This window comes from Hyperolius riggenbachi, unplaced genomic scaffold, assembly GCF_040937935.1.
Source record: "Hyperolius riggenbachi isolate aHypRig1 unplaced genomic scaffold, aHypRig1.pri scaffold_285, whole genome shotgun sequence".
Taxonomy (NCBI): domain Eukaryota; kingdom Metazoa; phylum Chordata; class Amphibia; order Anura; family Hyperoliidae; genus Hyperolius; species Hyperolius riggenbachi.
Genome location: NW_027152496.1, coordinates 1 through 15000, shown reverse-complemented (window position 1 = coordinate 15000; position 15000 = coordinate 1). Strand labels below are relative to the sequence as shown.

General features: G+C 47.6%; 1 protein-coding gene across 1 annotated transcript in view; it reads right to left on the bottom strand.

The window, feature by feature from the left end:
• The window catches only part of LOC137543877 (opioid growth factor receptor-like), a gene marked incomplete at its 5' end in the record, with an annotated part of 89613 nt that extends 75541 nt beyond the window's left edge, over positions 1 to 14072 (bottom strand). The window contains one exon of the mRNA XM_068264949.1: positions 13952 to 14072. Within this exon, the coding sequence (XP_068121050.1) occupies positions 13952 to 14072 (121 nt within the window). The remainder of the gene's footprint in view (positions 1 to 13951) is intronic.
• Between the last annotated feature and the right edge of the window lie 928 nt (positions 14073 to 15000).

Here is a 15000-nt window from a genome sequence, read left to right as displayed (position 1 = left end):
TATATGTCCCCAGTATATGTAGCCAGGTGTATATGTCCCCAGTATATGTAGGCAGAGGTATATATGCCCAGTATATGTAGGCAGGGGTATATATGCCCAGTATATGTAGGCAGGGGTATATATGCCCAGTATATGTAGCCAGGGGTATATATGCCCAGTATATGTAGTCAGGGGTATAGTAGTCCCCAGTATATGTAGTCAGGGGTATAGTAGTCCCCAGTATATGTAGTCAGGGGTATAGTAGTCCCCAGTATATGTAGCCAGGTGTATATGTCCCCAGTATATGTAGCCAGGTGTATATGTCCCCAGTATATGTAGCCAGGTGTATAGGTCCCCAGTATATGTAGCCAGGTGTATATGTCCCCAGTATATGTAGCCAGGTGTATATGTCCCCAGTATATGTAGCCAGGTGTATATGTCCCCAGTATATGTAGGCAGAGGTATATATGCCCAGTATATGTAGCCAGGGGTATATATGCCCAGTATATATAGTCAGGGGTATAGTAGTCCCCAGTATATGTAGCCAGGTGTATATGTCCCCAGTATATGTAGCCAGGTGTATATGTCCCCAGTATATGTAGCCAGGTGTATATGTCCCCAGTATATGTAGCCAGGTGTATATGTCCCCAGTATATGTAGCCAGGTGTATATGTCCCCAGTATATGTAGGCAGAGGTATATGTCCCCAGTATATGTAGGCAGAGGTATATATGCCCAGTATATGTAGTCAGGGGTATAGTAGTCCCCAGTATATGTAGTCAGGGGTATAGTAGTCCCCAGTATATGTAGCCAGGTGTATATGTCCCCAGTATATGTAGCCAGGTGTATATGTCCCCAGTATATGTAGCCAGGTGTATATGTCCCCAGTATATGTAGCCAGGTGTATATGTCCCCAGTATATGTAGCCAGGTGTATATGTCCCCAGTATATGTAGGCAGAGGTATATATGCCCAGTATATGTAGCCAGGGGTATATATGCCCAGTATATATAGTAAGGAGTATAGTAGTCCCCAGTATATGTAGCCAGGTGTATATGTCCCCAGTATATGTAGCCAGGTGTATATGTCCCCAGTATATGTAGCCAGGTGTATATGTCCCCAGTATATGTAGGCAGAGGTATATATGCCCAGTATATGTAGCCAGGGGTATATATGCCCAGTATATATAGTCAGGGGTATAGTAGTCCCCAGTATATGTAGCCAGGTGTATATGTCCCCAGTATATGTAGCCAGGTGTATATGTCCCCAGTATATGTAGGCAGAGGTATATATGCCCAGTATATGTAGCCAGGGGTATATATGCCCAGTATATATAGTCAGGGGTATAGTAGTCCCCAGTATATGTAGCCAGGTGTATATGTCCCCAGTATATGTAGCCAGGTGTATATGTCCCCAGTATATGTAGCCAGGTGTATATGTCAACAGTATATGTAGCCAGGTGTATATGTCCCCAGTATATGTAGCCAGGTGTATATGTCCCCAGTATATGTAGCCAGGTGTATATGTCCCCAGTATATGTAGCCAGGTGTATATGTCCCCAGTATATGTAGCCAGGTGTACATGTCCCCAGTATATGTAGGATAGAATATATATATACATATATATATATATATATATATATATATATATATATATATATATATACATATATTATTGGGGCAACACAGTGTAAACAGACCTCAGATGAGTCATACACACACACACACATATATATATATATATATATATATATATATATATATATAATTGGGGCAACATAGTATAAGCAGACCTCAGAGGAGACGTATACATACATATATACACACATACTTACGACTGCTGATCATGCTCCACGACCTTCCTCCCCACGATCTTCCTCTGGCTCCCACCGTCCTGGATCTCCGCCCGCTGGCTCCAACCGCGATCCGTCCTGGCTCCAACCCCTCCGTCCACGATCTTCTTCCACGTGATCTTCCTCTGGCTCCCACCGTCCTGGATCTTCGCCCGCTGGCTCCAACCGCTCCGTTCTGATCCCCGACTCCTCTTCAAAGTGCAGGCAGCTTGCTTGAAGATGACAGGGGCTGCCGCTTCACGCAAGTATCGCGTGACTTCAGCAGCCCCTCTCTGGAACGCCCATGTCTCCTCCTAAGGCGGCCACTTTCTTCAAAGCCTCCTCCTCTCCACAATCAGGTCCCATGATTCAAAGCTGCATGGGACCTGACGCCGCGGCGCTGGGAGAAGGGGGGGCGTGGCTTTAGCTTTTAAAGCGAAATTAGCCATTATTAATAATTAAGAAAAACAAACCTGAATATAGATTGCTTAATAATGGGATACAAAGGGATCAAAAATTATGTGTGCAAAAGTTCGTCTCGGATCCACTTTAAGTTGGTAAAGTGAAATGAGAAACAAATATAGAAACACGTTTTTTAAAAAATAATAAACTGAAAATTGGCATGTGCATATCTATTCACCAGGTACATATTATTTGGGCGCCACTCAGTTCGGCGCGGGAAGGGCCGCATGACGGCTTTCCTCACTGCCGCTAAACTCCGAGGCGGAGTTAAATACTATTCCCCCTCCGAGTTGTTGCAACTCGGAGGCAGATGTAATTTGGGGTCTGGGAGCTGCCGGAGCCCCGAATTACTGCTATGCGGGGAGCGCATCATAGCATTGCTGCTATGATGGCGCCCAGTTTTGGTGCGCGGCTCTCAGAGACGCGCGCTGAAATGAACTGATCTGCTATTCACCTCCTATGCCATGAAGCCTCTAAAAAGTCCTAATGCAACCAATTAATTTTCTTCAAATGTCACATAATCAGTGAAATGAAGTCCACCTGTGTGCAATCTTAATTAACAATTGTTCAAAACGGAGGTGCCAGATAAGGATAAAATAGGTCAAAACGTTTAAAAAGGGGAAGGTAGTGGTGGACTTACCTCCCACAAGTAGACAACACGATCAGTTATTCACTGAAAAATATCTTAACTTAAATAGACTGCAGAGTGATAGCAACGCGTTTCACTGGTTATATCCTGCTTCATCAGGCAGTATATGGAGCTTGTAAAGATCCAGACCAGGTATGATTACCTCCATGTGCAATCTTAGTGTCACATGATCTGTCAGTATAAACACACCTTTTCAGAAATGCCCCAGAGGCTTCAACACCACTAAGCAAGAGGTGTCACACCATGAAGATCAAGAGGCTCTCCTAACAAGTCAGGGACAAAGTTGTTGTGAAGTACAAGTGGGTTAGGTTAAAAAAAAATATCCAAAGCTCTGACTATCCATTGGAGCACCATCAAATCCATCATCTTCAAATGGAAAAACATGGGTCTAAAACAAACCTGCCAAGAGAAGGCTGTTCAGCAAAACTCACATAACTGGCAAGGAGGGCATAAATCAGAGAGGCAGCTCAGATACCAAAGGTAAACCAGTATCTGTCCATAGGACCATAATAAGCCATACACTCCATAGAGCTGGGCTTTATGGAAGAGTGGGCAGAAAAAAAAGATTTTACTTAGTATTAAAAATCAGAAGGCACATTTGGGTTTTACAAAAAGGCATGTGGGAAACTCCCCTAATGCTTCAAGGAAGATGTTCTGGTCAGATGAGATTAAAATTGAACTTTTTAGCCACCAATGAAAATGCTACAGTATGGCCTCGATTCATAAAAGTGCTGTCGGTAAGGAAAACTCGAGCGGGGAAACACCGCTGTCGGTATTTCAGCCTTCAGGGTGGTAATTCATAAAAATGTTGCCTGTTGTGATAGGCGTGCGGAGATATTCTGCTGTAGGCTGGCGTTAGGCTGTCGTACGCATGCGGAAACAGGAGAAGCTGGCCGAGTCTCTCCGTGCGGTGTTCTCTCTGCTGCTGCTTGGGAGGTCTGTCCCATTTACTGCAATGTATTCTGCACGCTTCTCGCCACATCAGAGGTAGCGGTAATCCCCGTCTGCATACCGCTACCTCTAATCTTTATGAATTGACATTTGTTACTTTTGTTAAGATAATCACAGCGCAAGGCGGTGATTTATCACTCTGCTCGCGAATGTCGGCTTTTCATGCGGAAAAAGCCTTTATGAATACAGATTTTGCTGTGTGGTCAGTAAAGTGAGCCGTTTTCAGCATTTCCGCATGCGGAAATGCTTTATGAATCGAGGCCTATGTCTGGTGCAAACACCACACCTCCTACCACCCCACCACGCTACAGTGAAACATGGTGGTGGCACCATCATGCTGTGGGGATGTTTTTCATCAGCGGGGACTGGAAAACTGGTCTGCGCAGAGAGAAAGATGGATGGTGCTAAATACAGGGATATTCTTGAGTAAAAACTGTGTCAGTCTGCCAGTGACTTGAGACTGGGATGGAGGTTCACCTTCCAGCAGGACAATGACCCGAAGCATACTGCTAAATCAACACTCGAGTGGTTTAAGGGGAAACATTTAAATATGTTGTAATGGCCTAGTCAAAGTCCAGACATCAATCCAATAGAGACTCTGTGGTCAGACTTGGAAGATTACCGTTCACAGGCGAAAAACATCCAACATGAAGAATCTGGAGCAGTTTCGACCTTGAGTAATGGCCAAAAAGCCCAGTGGCAAGATGCGGCAAACTCATAGAGACACAAAGTGCTGACTTTAGCGGGGATAAATAGTTATACATTTTGTCCTACTTTTTGTTTGCTTTGCAATAAACCAAGTAATACATCTTCAAGCTTGTAGGCATGTTCTGTCAATGAAATGATTTAAACTCTCAAACAATCTATTTAATTCCAGGTTGTAAGGCAACAAAACATGAAAAATGCCAAGGGGTATAAATACTTTTGTAAGGCACCGCATATACCATAGTCTTGTCAGTTAACTGTCCCTCGGAGGGGCTCATAATGTAATCCCTACCATAGTTATATTGTCCATCATGGTCTAGGGCCAATTTTAGGAGGAAGCCAATAAATTAATCTATACTGTATATTGTTTAGACGTGGGGGGAAACCTGAGTGCCCGGAGGACACACACACATAAACAGGGATTTTTTGTTAACTTCTAGTACAAAATCCTAGTGGTCCTGGTTATTTATTGCCATCTCCTGGTCACCGGGTCACATGGGGCCTGATGCATTAAAGTACAGGTGCCGTGTGAATGGAGCGCACAACAATTTTACTGTTACTAGTGCAGGGGGGTTAACCCATCAACGGCACGTGCGTTATCGCTATACCACATACATTAACCCGGTAACACGCTTAGCACTTATGGATTAGCGACTAGTGCTCCCCCTGCACTAGTAATGGTAAAATTGCTGAGCACTCCCTGCACACCGCAACTGTACTGTAGTTAAAGGACACATCTGAGGACATTTAAAAAAAAGATCTACTTACCTGGGGCTTCCTTCAACCCCTGGCAGCTAATATGTCCCTCGCTGCAACTTAGGTATCCCGGGATCCCCTCCGTTGAAGATGCCGACCTCGCCAGGTCTGCGCAAGCTTGAGCACGTGGCCTCGCGGCTCGCGATCACGTGGCCTGGACTGTTCTGCGCAGGTGCAGAACTACTGCGCCTGTGCAGAACTACTGCGCCTGCGCAGAAAGGTTCAGGCTAAGTGAGCGGATCACGAGCGATGCGGCCTTACGCTCGCGAAGGCACGGATACCTAGCGAGGTCGGCATCTCTAACGGAGTGGATCCCGGGACACCGAAGCTGCGGCGAGGGACATAATGGCTGCCAGGGGCTGAAGGAAGCTCTGGGTAAGTAGATTTTTGTTTTTAATGTCCTCAGATGTGCCCTTCAAGAGCATCCGGCCCCTAGAGAGCAATGCTTACCTGTCACTGGAGGGCTGGCATGGGCGGACTGGCCTGGGGGCATTCTCCCCCCGGGCCACCTGCTGCCTCTGTATTTTGGGCCGCTAAATGCTTGTGTCCCTGTAAGCACAGTGTGGCTGCGCTGGTCGGTCTTACCAGTACCCGGCTTGTTGTGAGTACCCAGCGACAGAGGATCAGCTGAAAAGCTGCAGTGACAAATAGGTGCAGGCAGTGCACACAGCACCGCTCTGCTTCCTGCACGGAGGTGGCGCCCCGCCCCCTGTGTGTAGACCGTGGCAATTTCAAAGTCTGTCAAGAGAGACAGCCTGCGCTGCACCAGCATGACTGTGGACTGGACTCTCATCCAGCCAGCGTGAGCAGAGAAAGAACTGCTGCACAGTAGAGATGGGAAGTTCGGATCTTTTCAATGATCCGGATGATTCGAATCGGATCATTGAAAAGATCCGGATCTTTGATCCGAAACTCGGATCATTTTACTACCGAAGCATTCGTTGGTTGAAATTAGAGATGGGAAGTTCGGATCTTTTCAATGATCCGGATGATTCGAATCGGATCATTGAAGAGATCCGGATCTTTGATCTGAATCTCGGATCATTTTACTACCGGAAGCATTCGGGGGTGAAATGAACAGCAGGACAGGTCTGTGGACAGGAGAAGGGGAGGGGGTGGACACACAGAGAAGGGGAGAAGATGGACAGAGGGCAGGGAGTGGACAGAGAAGGGAGGAGGGACGAGCAGAGAGCAGAAATGTTTGCACGTAATACCCACATGCTGAAGTCATATGCTTTACATATATTTCACCTATATGTTCATCTGTACACTTTGAAAGAAAAGGTCGCACAGTGAAAGAAAGCATTCCCAGAAGATAAGTGCAGCTGTTTAGTGCCGAGTGCAGGAGGATTATATTGCCTTTCAATCACACTGTCTGCAAAGTTACTGAGCTGTGCTGAGCCAAAAGCTTCCAATGTGTTCACTGTGCAGCACTACGGAACAGCCAGCCTATAATGGGCAGCACGTTATAGCCAGTATGTGTGCTCTACACATATCTGGCAGTGGCACCCATGTCCCTGACTCCCCTCTACCTCTCTCCCTGCAAGGGTGGCTCCCATCCAACAGAGCGATCCCTGCTTCCAGGACCCCGCTGCCCGCTGGGAGGGGGCGTGTCGCTCCTGGCCCCGCCCCTTTTGCGATCCGAATCGTTCATTTTGATGATTCGGATGATCGACTCATAAAATAGATTCGGATCAAAGATCCGAATCGTTCATGATCCGGACAACACTAGTTGAAATGACTAGCAGGGCAGGAGAAGGAGAGGGGGGTGGACACACCGAGAAGGGGAGAAGATGGACAGAGGGCAGGGAGTGGACAGAGAAGGGAGGAGGGACGAGCAGAGAGCAGAAATGTTTGCACACAATACCCACATGCTGCAATCATATGCTTTACATATATTTCACCTATATGTTCATCTGTATACCTTGAATGGAAACGTCGCACAGTGAAAGAAAGCATTCCCCAAAGATAAGTGCAGCTGTTTAGTGCCGAGTGCAGGAGGATCATATTACGCTGCAATCAGTGCCTGCAAAGTTACTGAGCTAGGCTGAGCTGAGCCAAAAGTTTCCAATGTGTTCACTGTGCACAACTACGGAACAGACAGCCTATAATGAGCAGCACGTTATAGCCAGTATGTGTGCTCTACACATATCTGGCAGTGGCACCCATGTCCTCTCTACCTGTCCCTGTAAGGCTGGCTCCCCTGAGTCCCCTTCAACAGAGCGATCCATCTCTGCTCTGCTTCCAGGACCCCGCTGCCCGCTGAGAGGGGGCGTGTCGCTCCTGGCCCTGCCCCTTTTGCGATCCAAATCACTCATTTTGATGATTCGGATGATTCGACTCACAAAATAGATTCGGATCAAAGATCCGAATCGTTCATGATCCGGACAACACTACTGCACAGCCTGTGAGCTTTCCCTGGGAGAGAGGACAAGGGTGAAGGAGGACGTGCACACTGCTTTCACTGTGAGAGATGGAGATTAGCCTGATTGCCAGCGGTACTTTGTGAACTTTTATGTCTTCTTCTTCCATGTGTGCAATGCATCTCTTCCCAGGCCCCCCTCCTTCCCCACTCTCTTCTCTCTCCCAAATTTCATCCCTGCTAAATGGGACAGAGATAGCCAGCAGTCCTGGTGGGATCTCTCTGCCGTTTCTCCTCTTCCCCCATGTCTTGTGCTTCTATCTTAATTTACAATCCCCCCATGTCTCACCATCTTTTTTATGTTCTCCATTTCTCCCTCTCACATCCCCCTTGTCTCCTTTTTAATGCATCTGTCTCTCCCACAAAGTTCCTACTATTTGATTATTCTCTCTCTGACTTCTGGCATCTTCTGCTGCATGTTGCAGAGACTACTAGTACATAGCCAAGTCACTGATTGTCGTCAGATGAGCTCACAATCAAATCCTACCATAGTCATACTCTAATGTCCTATGATATTATTATTATTATTATGTATTTATATAGTGTTAGTGTTTGAGCACGCATACATTTTCTTGTTCTAAGCATGTATTTATATAGCACTGGCATCTTCTACAGCGGGTCCATCTAAAAATGGCGCAGGGAGAAAAATGGCGCACCGTTCTGCCGATAAATGTATCATAAAACGCTATTTACCGAAAATACATTAAAACGGTAAATAGCGTTTTATGCTACATTTATTTCAGCACGGTACGCCATTAAAGCATGCAGGGGCTGCGGGTCGCTAGTATAGGCAGCGGGGGTTGGGGGAGAGAGGCAGCGGACACTGGAGGGCATAGGCAGCGGACGAAGATGTGTGCAATATGCATACATTACCTTGTCCCGGGCCGCCGATCGCTCCTTCCCTCCGCTCCTGCACTTTCTAGTTTGTTTGTTGTAGTCCAGCAGCCGGCCAATCACCATGCGGAGACTGAAACCGCATGGTGATTGGCCGGCTGCAGGACTACAGTAAACGAATGGAGGAAGTGAAGGAGCGGAGGGCGGCCCGGGACAAGGTAACGTATGCATATTGCACACATCTTCGTCCGCTGCCTATGCCCTCCAGTGTCCGCTGCCTCTCTCTTCCCCCCGACCCCTCTGTCCTCAGATATTTTTAAGCTTTATAACGCTATTTACGTTATAAGTGTAAGGCACACTGCCTGCGCCATTTTTTAACACTTATAACGCTAAATAGCGTTATATAATGCAAGTCTATGGGGCGCCCTTCTTATTCCCCTGGCGCTGTGCGCCATTTTAACTGTCCCGTCTACAGCACTTTACAGAGTACATAGTCATGTCACTGACTGTCCTCAGAAAAGCTCACAGTCTAATCTAGTTTTTACCCCAGCTTTAGTCGCTAGGATTACCTCAATCTGTGTAATTACAAGTAATGTTGCGTTACACTATATACATTTGTTAACAAAAAAGATATAGATTTGGGCTGGGGCTGCCGTGAAAGGGCCTCTAGGTTGTGTTTTCCCCCCAGGCCAAAAGGTCACAGTCCTCCCTGGGCTGGATTCAAGGGCAGGCTGCCTAGGGTGGAATAATGTTTGGGGTGGGTGGGGAGCCACCCCCCTGACATTTCCCATCACCACAAGAAGACACAGTGTGCAGTTCTGTCCATCCGCCCGCTTTGCACACCGCAGCATGTCCTTGTATGCATGTATGTGTGTGCAGGCAGCCAGTGGACGGCTACAGAGAAGTCAGGAACAAAGTAGCCAATCAGCTGATGGGAACACAGCAGCCAGACGTAGGAAGGAACAAGGAAGGAACACCCTGAGGGGAGAAGCATGGCTGTTAGTGCAGCCTTCCCCAGTGTACAGAGGAGAGGCAGCAGGAAGCTGGAGGATCTGGTTCCTGACTGAGGATAACTTCTGCTGCAACTGCATGTTTGTTACTACACCCACCCCCAAAGCAGCATTAGGTGATCTCTTTGTCCACTCTATAGAGGCACCACACAGCTCCTTGCAAGTGCCCCCCTCTATAGGCACTACAGCTCTCAGCATGTCCCCCCACTCCACAGAGGCACTGCTGCTCTTAGCATGTCCCTCCATAGAGGCACTACTGTTCCCAGTATGCCCCTCCACAGAGGCACTACTGTTCCCAGCATGCCCCTCCATAGAGGCACTACTGGTCCCAGTATGTCCCTCCATAGAGGCCCTACTGTTCCCAGCATGCCCCTCCATAGAGGCACTACTGCTCCCAACATGCCCCTCCATAGAGGCACTACTCCTCCCAACATGCCCCTCCATAGAGACACTACTGTTCCCAGCATGCCCCTCCACAGAGGAACTACTGCTCCCCAGGCATGGGCTCACGAGTCCCGAAGGACTCCCTCTATAGGCACTACAGCTCTCAGCATGTCCCCCCACTCCACAGAGGCACTGCTGCTCCCAACATGCCCCTCTATAGAGACACTACTGTTCCCAGCATGCCCCTCCATAGAGGCACTACTGTTCCCAGTATGCCCCTCCATAGAGGCACTACTGCTCCCAGCATGTCCCTCCATAGAGGCACTACTGCTCCCAACATGCCCCTCCATAGAGACACTACAGTTCCCAGCATGCCCTTCCATAGAGGCACTACTGCTCCCAGCATGTCCTTACATAGAGGCACTACTGTTCCCAGTATGCCCCTCCACAGAGGCACTTCTGTTCCCAGTATGTCCCTCCATAGAGGCACTACTGTTCCCAGCATGCCCCTCCTTAGAAGCACTACTGTTCCCAGTATGCCCCTCCATAGAGGCACTACTGCTCCCAACATGCCCCTCCATAGAGACACTACTGTTCCCAGCATGCCTCTCCATAGAGGCACTACTGCTCCCAGCATGTCCTTACATAGAGGCACTACTGTTCCCAGTATGCCCCTCCACAGAGGCACTACTGCTCCCAACATGCCCCTCCATAGAGACACTACTGTTCCCAGCATGCCTCTCCATAGAGGCACTACTGCTCCCAGCATGCCCCTCCACAGAGGAACTACTGCTCCCCAGGCATGGGCTCACAAGTCTCGAAGGACTCGAATTTGTGATTCAAATGAAGCTTAATTGCTTCAGCTGTGCGTCTGGGAGAGAAGGGGTTACTTACCCATAAGTCAGTTGTCTTCTATGCGTTCCAAATGTCTTGTACGCGTCCTACTGGACGCAAGACTCACTACCGCACAATTCTTCCTTCAAGCCGAAAAGAGGAAGTGCGCAGTTTTGAGTCTTGCAACGCGTCCAATAGGTATGCATACAAGACAATGGCCTCAATTCACTAAGCTTAACTCCTGTCTTTAATAACTCTGTTGAGCTGTTTTACAGTTATCACCATGGTGATATAATTGTGATAACTGTAAAACAGCTCTGAAGAGTTATTAAAGACAGGAGTTAGGCTTAGTGAATTGAGGCCATTGTACTTATGGGTAAGTAACCCCCTCTCTCCCAGCTGCACAGCTGAGGCAATTAAGCCTCATTTGAATCACAAATTCGAGTCCTTCAGGACTCGTGAGCCCAGCACTACTGCTCCCAGCATGCTCCTCCCCCTCTATAGAGGCAACAGAGCTCTCAGACAGCCCCACCTTCCTCTACAGAGGCACTACAGATCCAAGCATGCCCCTCCTCCTATGAAGTATTGGGTTGTCCCCTAGGGCCAGCTGTCAAACTCATTTGGGCCCTGGTCTCCCCCCAAAGTAATAAGTGGCCCCCTGGAGCTTCTGCAGAGTATTAGCAGCAGAGCGCACTTACCTGTCTGGAACGCGCCTCTATGCTTTATCCTCACAGATGCCTAATCTCCGTGACCCAGCGGCACATGAGTATATACGTGCTGCTAAGCCAGGAGATGAGGCACCTACAAGGATGTAGCACACAGACGGAGGGAGTGTGCTACACTGTAAATACTGTACAGGGGCCTCAGGGGACCACTATTCACATTAGAGGAGGCCTGGGGGCTCTGCAGCCAGCTCTGGGGGTCAACCCAGTGCTATATGGAGATGGAGGGGCATGCTGGAAACTGCAGTGCCTCTGGAAGGGGAGGAGCATCCTGGGAACTGTGGTGCCTCTGTGGAGGGGTAGGGGCATGCTGGCCGCTGTAGTGTCTCTATAGAGGGGGGCTTGCAGGGAGTGGTTTTCAGTTTGTCGCTATGGAAACGCTGGTCCTAGCTATCACCTCAATTCTTACCTTACCCTGCTGACTTTTTCACCCTTATTAACACACCCTCAATTCTGTCTGCCCTCCTTTAACCTTTCTTTCCTTATTGATCTCTCCTCGCCCTGACCACCTCTTCAGTTACTGCTCCTCTCCACGCTTATTACCCCCCCTCCCTCCCCATCTCAAGTTGACCTCTGCACCCTCAATTTTAAATGCCCCCTGCATTTACAGATCTCCTCTATTGACCTGAGGAAGCAGGCTGTGTCCCGTGAAATGCGTTGTCTACAGTTTAACCATTTACTCTTTTAATAAAGACTCCCTTTTCCACCCATGTGAGTCTTCTAGTGAGGTAAGAGACCTCCCCTTTTTTATCACTACAATATTGGTATATTGGTAATCTTTAAGGGCGCCTCCACCAACTTGCTTTAGTAATGGGGAGTCACTGAATAGTCTAGACTAGGATTCCCATATCTTCCTATACCCCACTGTTCAAGTGCTCAGGGGTGTAACAATAGACCCTGTTAGGGATGCAGCCGCAAGGGGGCTCAGAAGCCACAGGGTGCCCTGTCCTAAGGACAGAAAAAAATATCTGCTCTCTGCACAATTGTTCTAATGACTGCATTTGCTCAGCCACTGATAACAAATCATACAAAGTTTTGTAGACAAAGATTTGTAGACTGTCCCTATTAAGTGTGCAGGGAAAGGGAGCCCCATATAAAGTCTTGCAGGGGGGCCCAGTGATTTCCAGTTTCGCCCCTGCCAGTGCTGTATCACTACCAGGTCGATTTGGTCTTTTCAGTGCATAAGCGTGATGTCCAAATAAATTAAAGGACAACTGAAGTGAGAAAGATATGGAGGCTGCAATATTTATTTCCTATTAAACAATACCAGTTGCCTTGCAGTCCTGCTAGTCTATTTGGCTGCAGTAGTGTCTGAATAACACCAGAAACAAGTATGCAGCTAATCTTGTCAGATTCTGACACTAATGGCAGAAACACCTTATCTGCTGCATGCTTGTTCAGGGGCTATGGCTTAAAGTATTAGAGGCAGAGGATGAGCAGGGCTGCCAGGCAACTGGTATTGTTTAAAAAGAAATAAATATGGCAGCCTCCATATCCGTCTCTTTACAGTTGTCCTTAAAGTACTTGTTCATGCTGTTAAAAGCTAAGCACTTTACTTCTACTGGGCATGCACCAACCTAACTTGTGCTCCCCAGTACAGACATGCTTGCCCATGGACATGCTCACTCAATGAAGCAACCTGATCGACCGGAAAGGGACGCAGTGCTAGAATATGGATTTATGTTTCGGTGGGTTGGAGTGTAGAATATTGTGGTGTGTGTGTGTTGGGGGCAGCTGGCGACAGTGGCCTAGGGCGGTAAAAATTACGGCCCTGGTTCTTGATATCTGGAGCAAACATAATTTAACCTGGATGGTTACTTAACCTCCTTGGTGGTAATCCCGAGCTGAGCTCGGGGTATGCCGCCGGAGGTCGCCGCTCAGGCCCTGCTGGGCCGATTTCGTTTCTGAAAAAAAAGCAGCACACGCAGCTGGCACTTTGCCAGCCGCGTGTGCTGCCCGATCGCCGCCGCCCCGCGGCGATCCGCCGCGTGCAGCGGCGAAAGAGGGTCCCCCCAGCCGCCCGAGCCCAGCGCAGCCGGAACAAACAGTTCCGGCCGGCGCTAGGGGCTGGATCGGGCGGCTCTGACGTCAGGACGTCGACTGACGTCCATGACGTCACTCCGCTCGTCGCCATGGCGACGAGGAAAGCGAAACAAGATAGGCCGCTCATTGCGGCCTATCTTGTTACTTTCGATTGCCGGAGGCGATCGAAAGTACGCTTCCGGAGCGCCCTCTAGTGGGCTTTCATGCAGCCAACTTTCAGTTGGCTGCATGAAATATTTTTTTTTTTATTAAAAAAAAAACACATTGCAGCCTCCCTGGCAAAATAAATAAACCGCCAGGGAGGTTAATGAAAAATAATGATAATGATTAATGGTCAATTACCAGCAACTCAGGGTGTATATTGTTTATACCTTATTGGTCGATTTTCTCTTCCTTTTGGGTTCTTCTTTCTTATAGTCATCCCAGGTGGAGTCGTATTCGGAGTCATAATGTTCAGGGGTGGTGCTGTAGTTGCTATTATAAAACGCCATGCTGCAAATTACACAATAACAACACAGGACTTAGAATTTCATCCACAGACCGCATGTCATGAATTATCTCACCTTATTGCTCAAGCTTTCTCTATTCTTATATAATTTATCTTTCCTTATCTGTTTATCTCATGAGATAGCTCTCTTTGGGTCGGATTCTGGTGCTGCTGGTAATATTGCTGTGTGCAGGCAGTGCAGAGTAATAGTACTGATACTAACGGCAGCGGAGTACCATGTGTTGTGCGATTAGTGCGATCCTCAGCACATAGGTAACACAAGCATTTTGTACAGAGCAATTTTTGGGTGCCTGGAGTTGGAGGTTTAATAAACTAAGAAGTCGGAGTTGGTGCTGGAGTCGGATGATTTTTGTACCCACTCAATAGCCATGCAAGGGCTGTGGAGTAGGAGTCGGAGTCGAGGAGTCGGAGCAATTAAGGGGTACCTGGAGTCAGAGGTTTCATAAACTGAGGAGTCGGAATTGGAGTCAAATGCATTTCTACCAGAGCTGTGGAGTCGGTACAAAAATCATCCAACTGCAACAAATGGTGCCCATACATGGTACAGTTTTTTCATTTTTTTCATATAGATAATTTTGTTTGATTATTCCATTAAATTGAAAAAAAATTGCATAGTTGTTTTTGAAGTACCATATACGAACATTCGAAAAAAAAGAATATTTTCGCCTTTCATTCGATTCAATCGTTTTGGTAAAATAAATGGGAAAATCTAATCTTTTTATTGTACCATGTATGGACACCATTAGACTAATCATTTTATGAAACCACTGACTCCAACTCCAGGTACTTAAGAATTGCTCTGACTCCGGCTCCACAGCCCTGGTTTCTACAATAATTCACGCTACACCACTTGAGTTATGGGATCACCATAGCAATGCTCGCGTTACCTATGTATTGCAGGTCATGCTTATT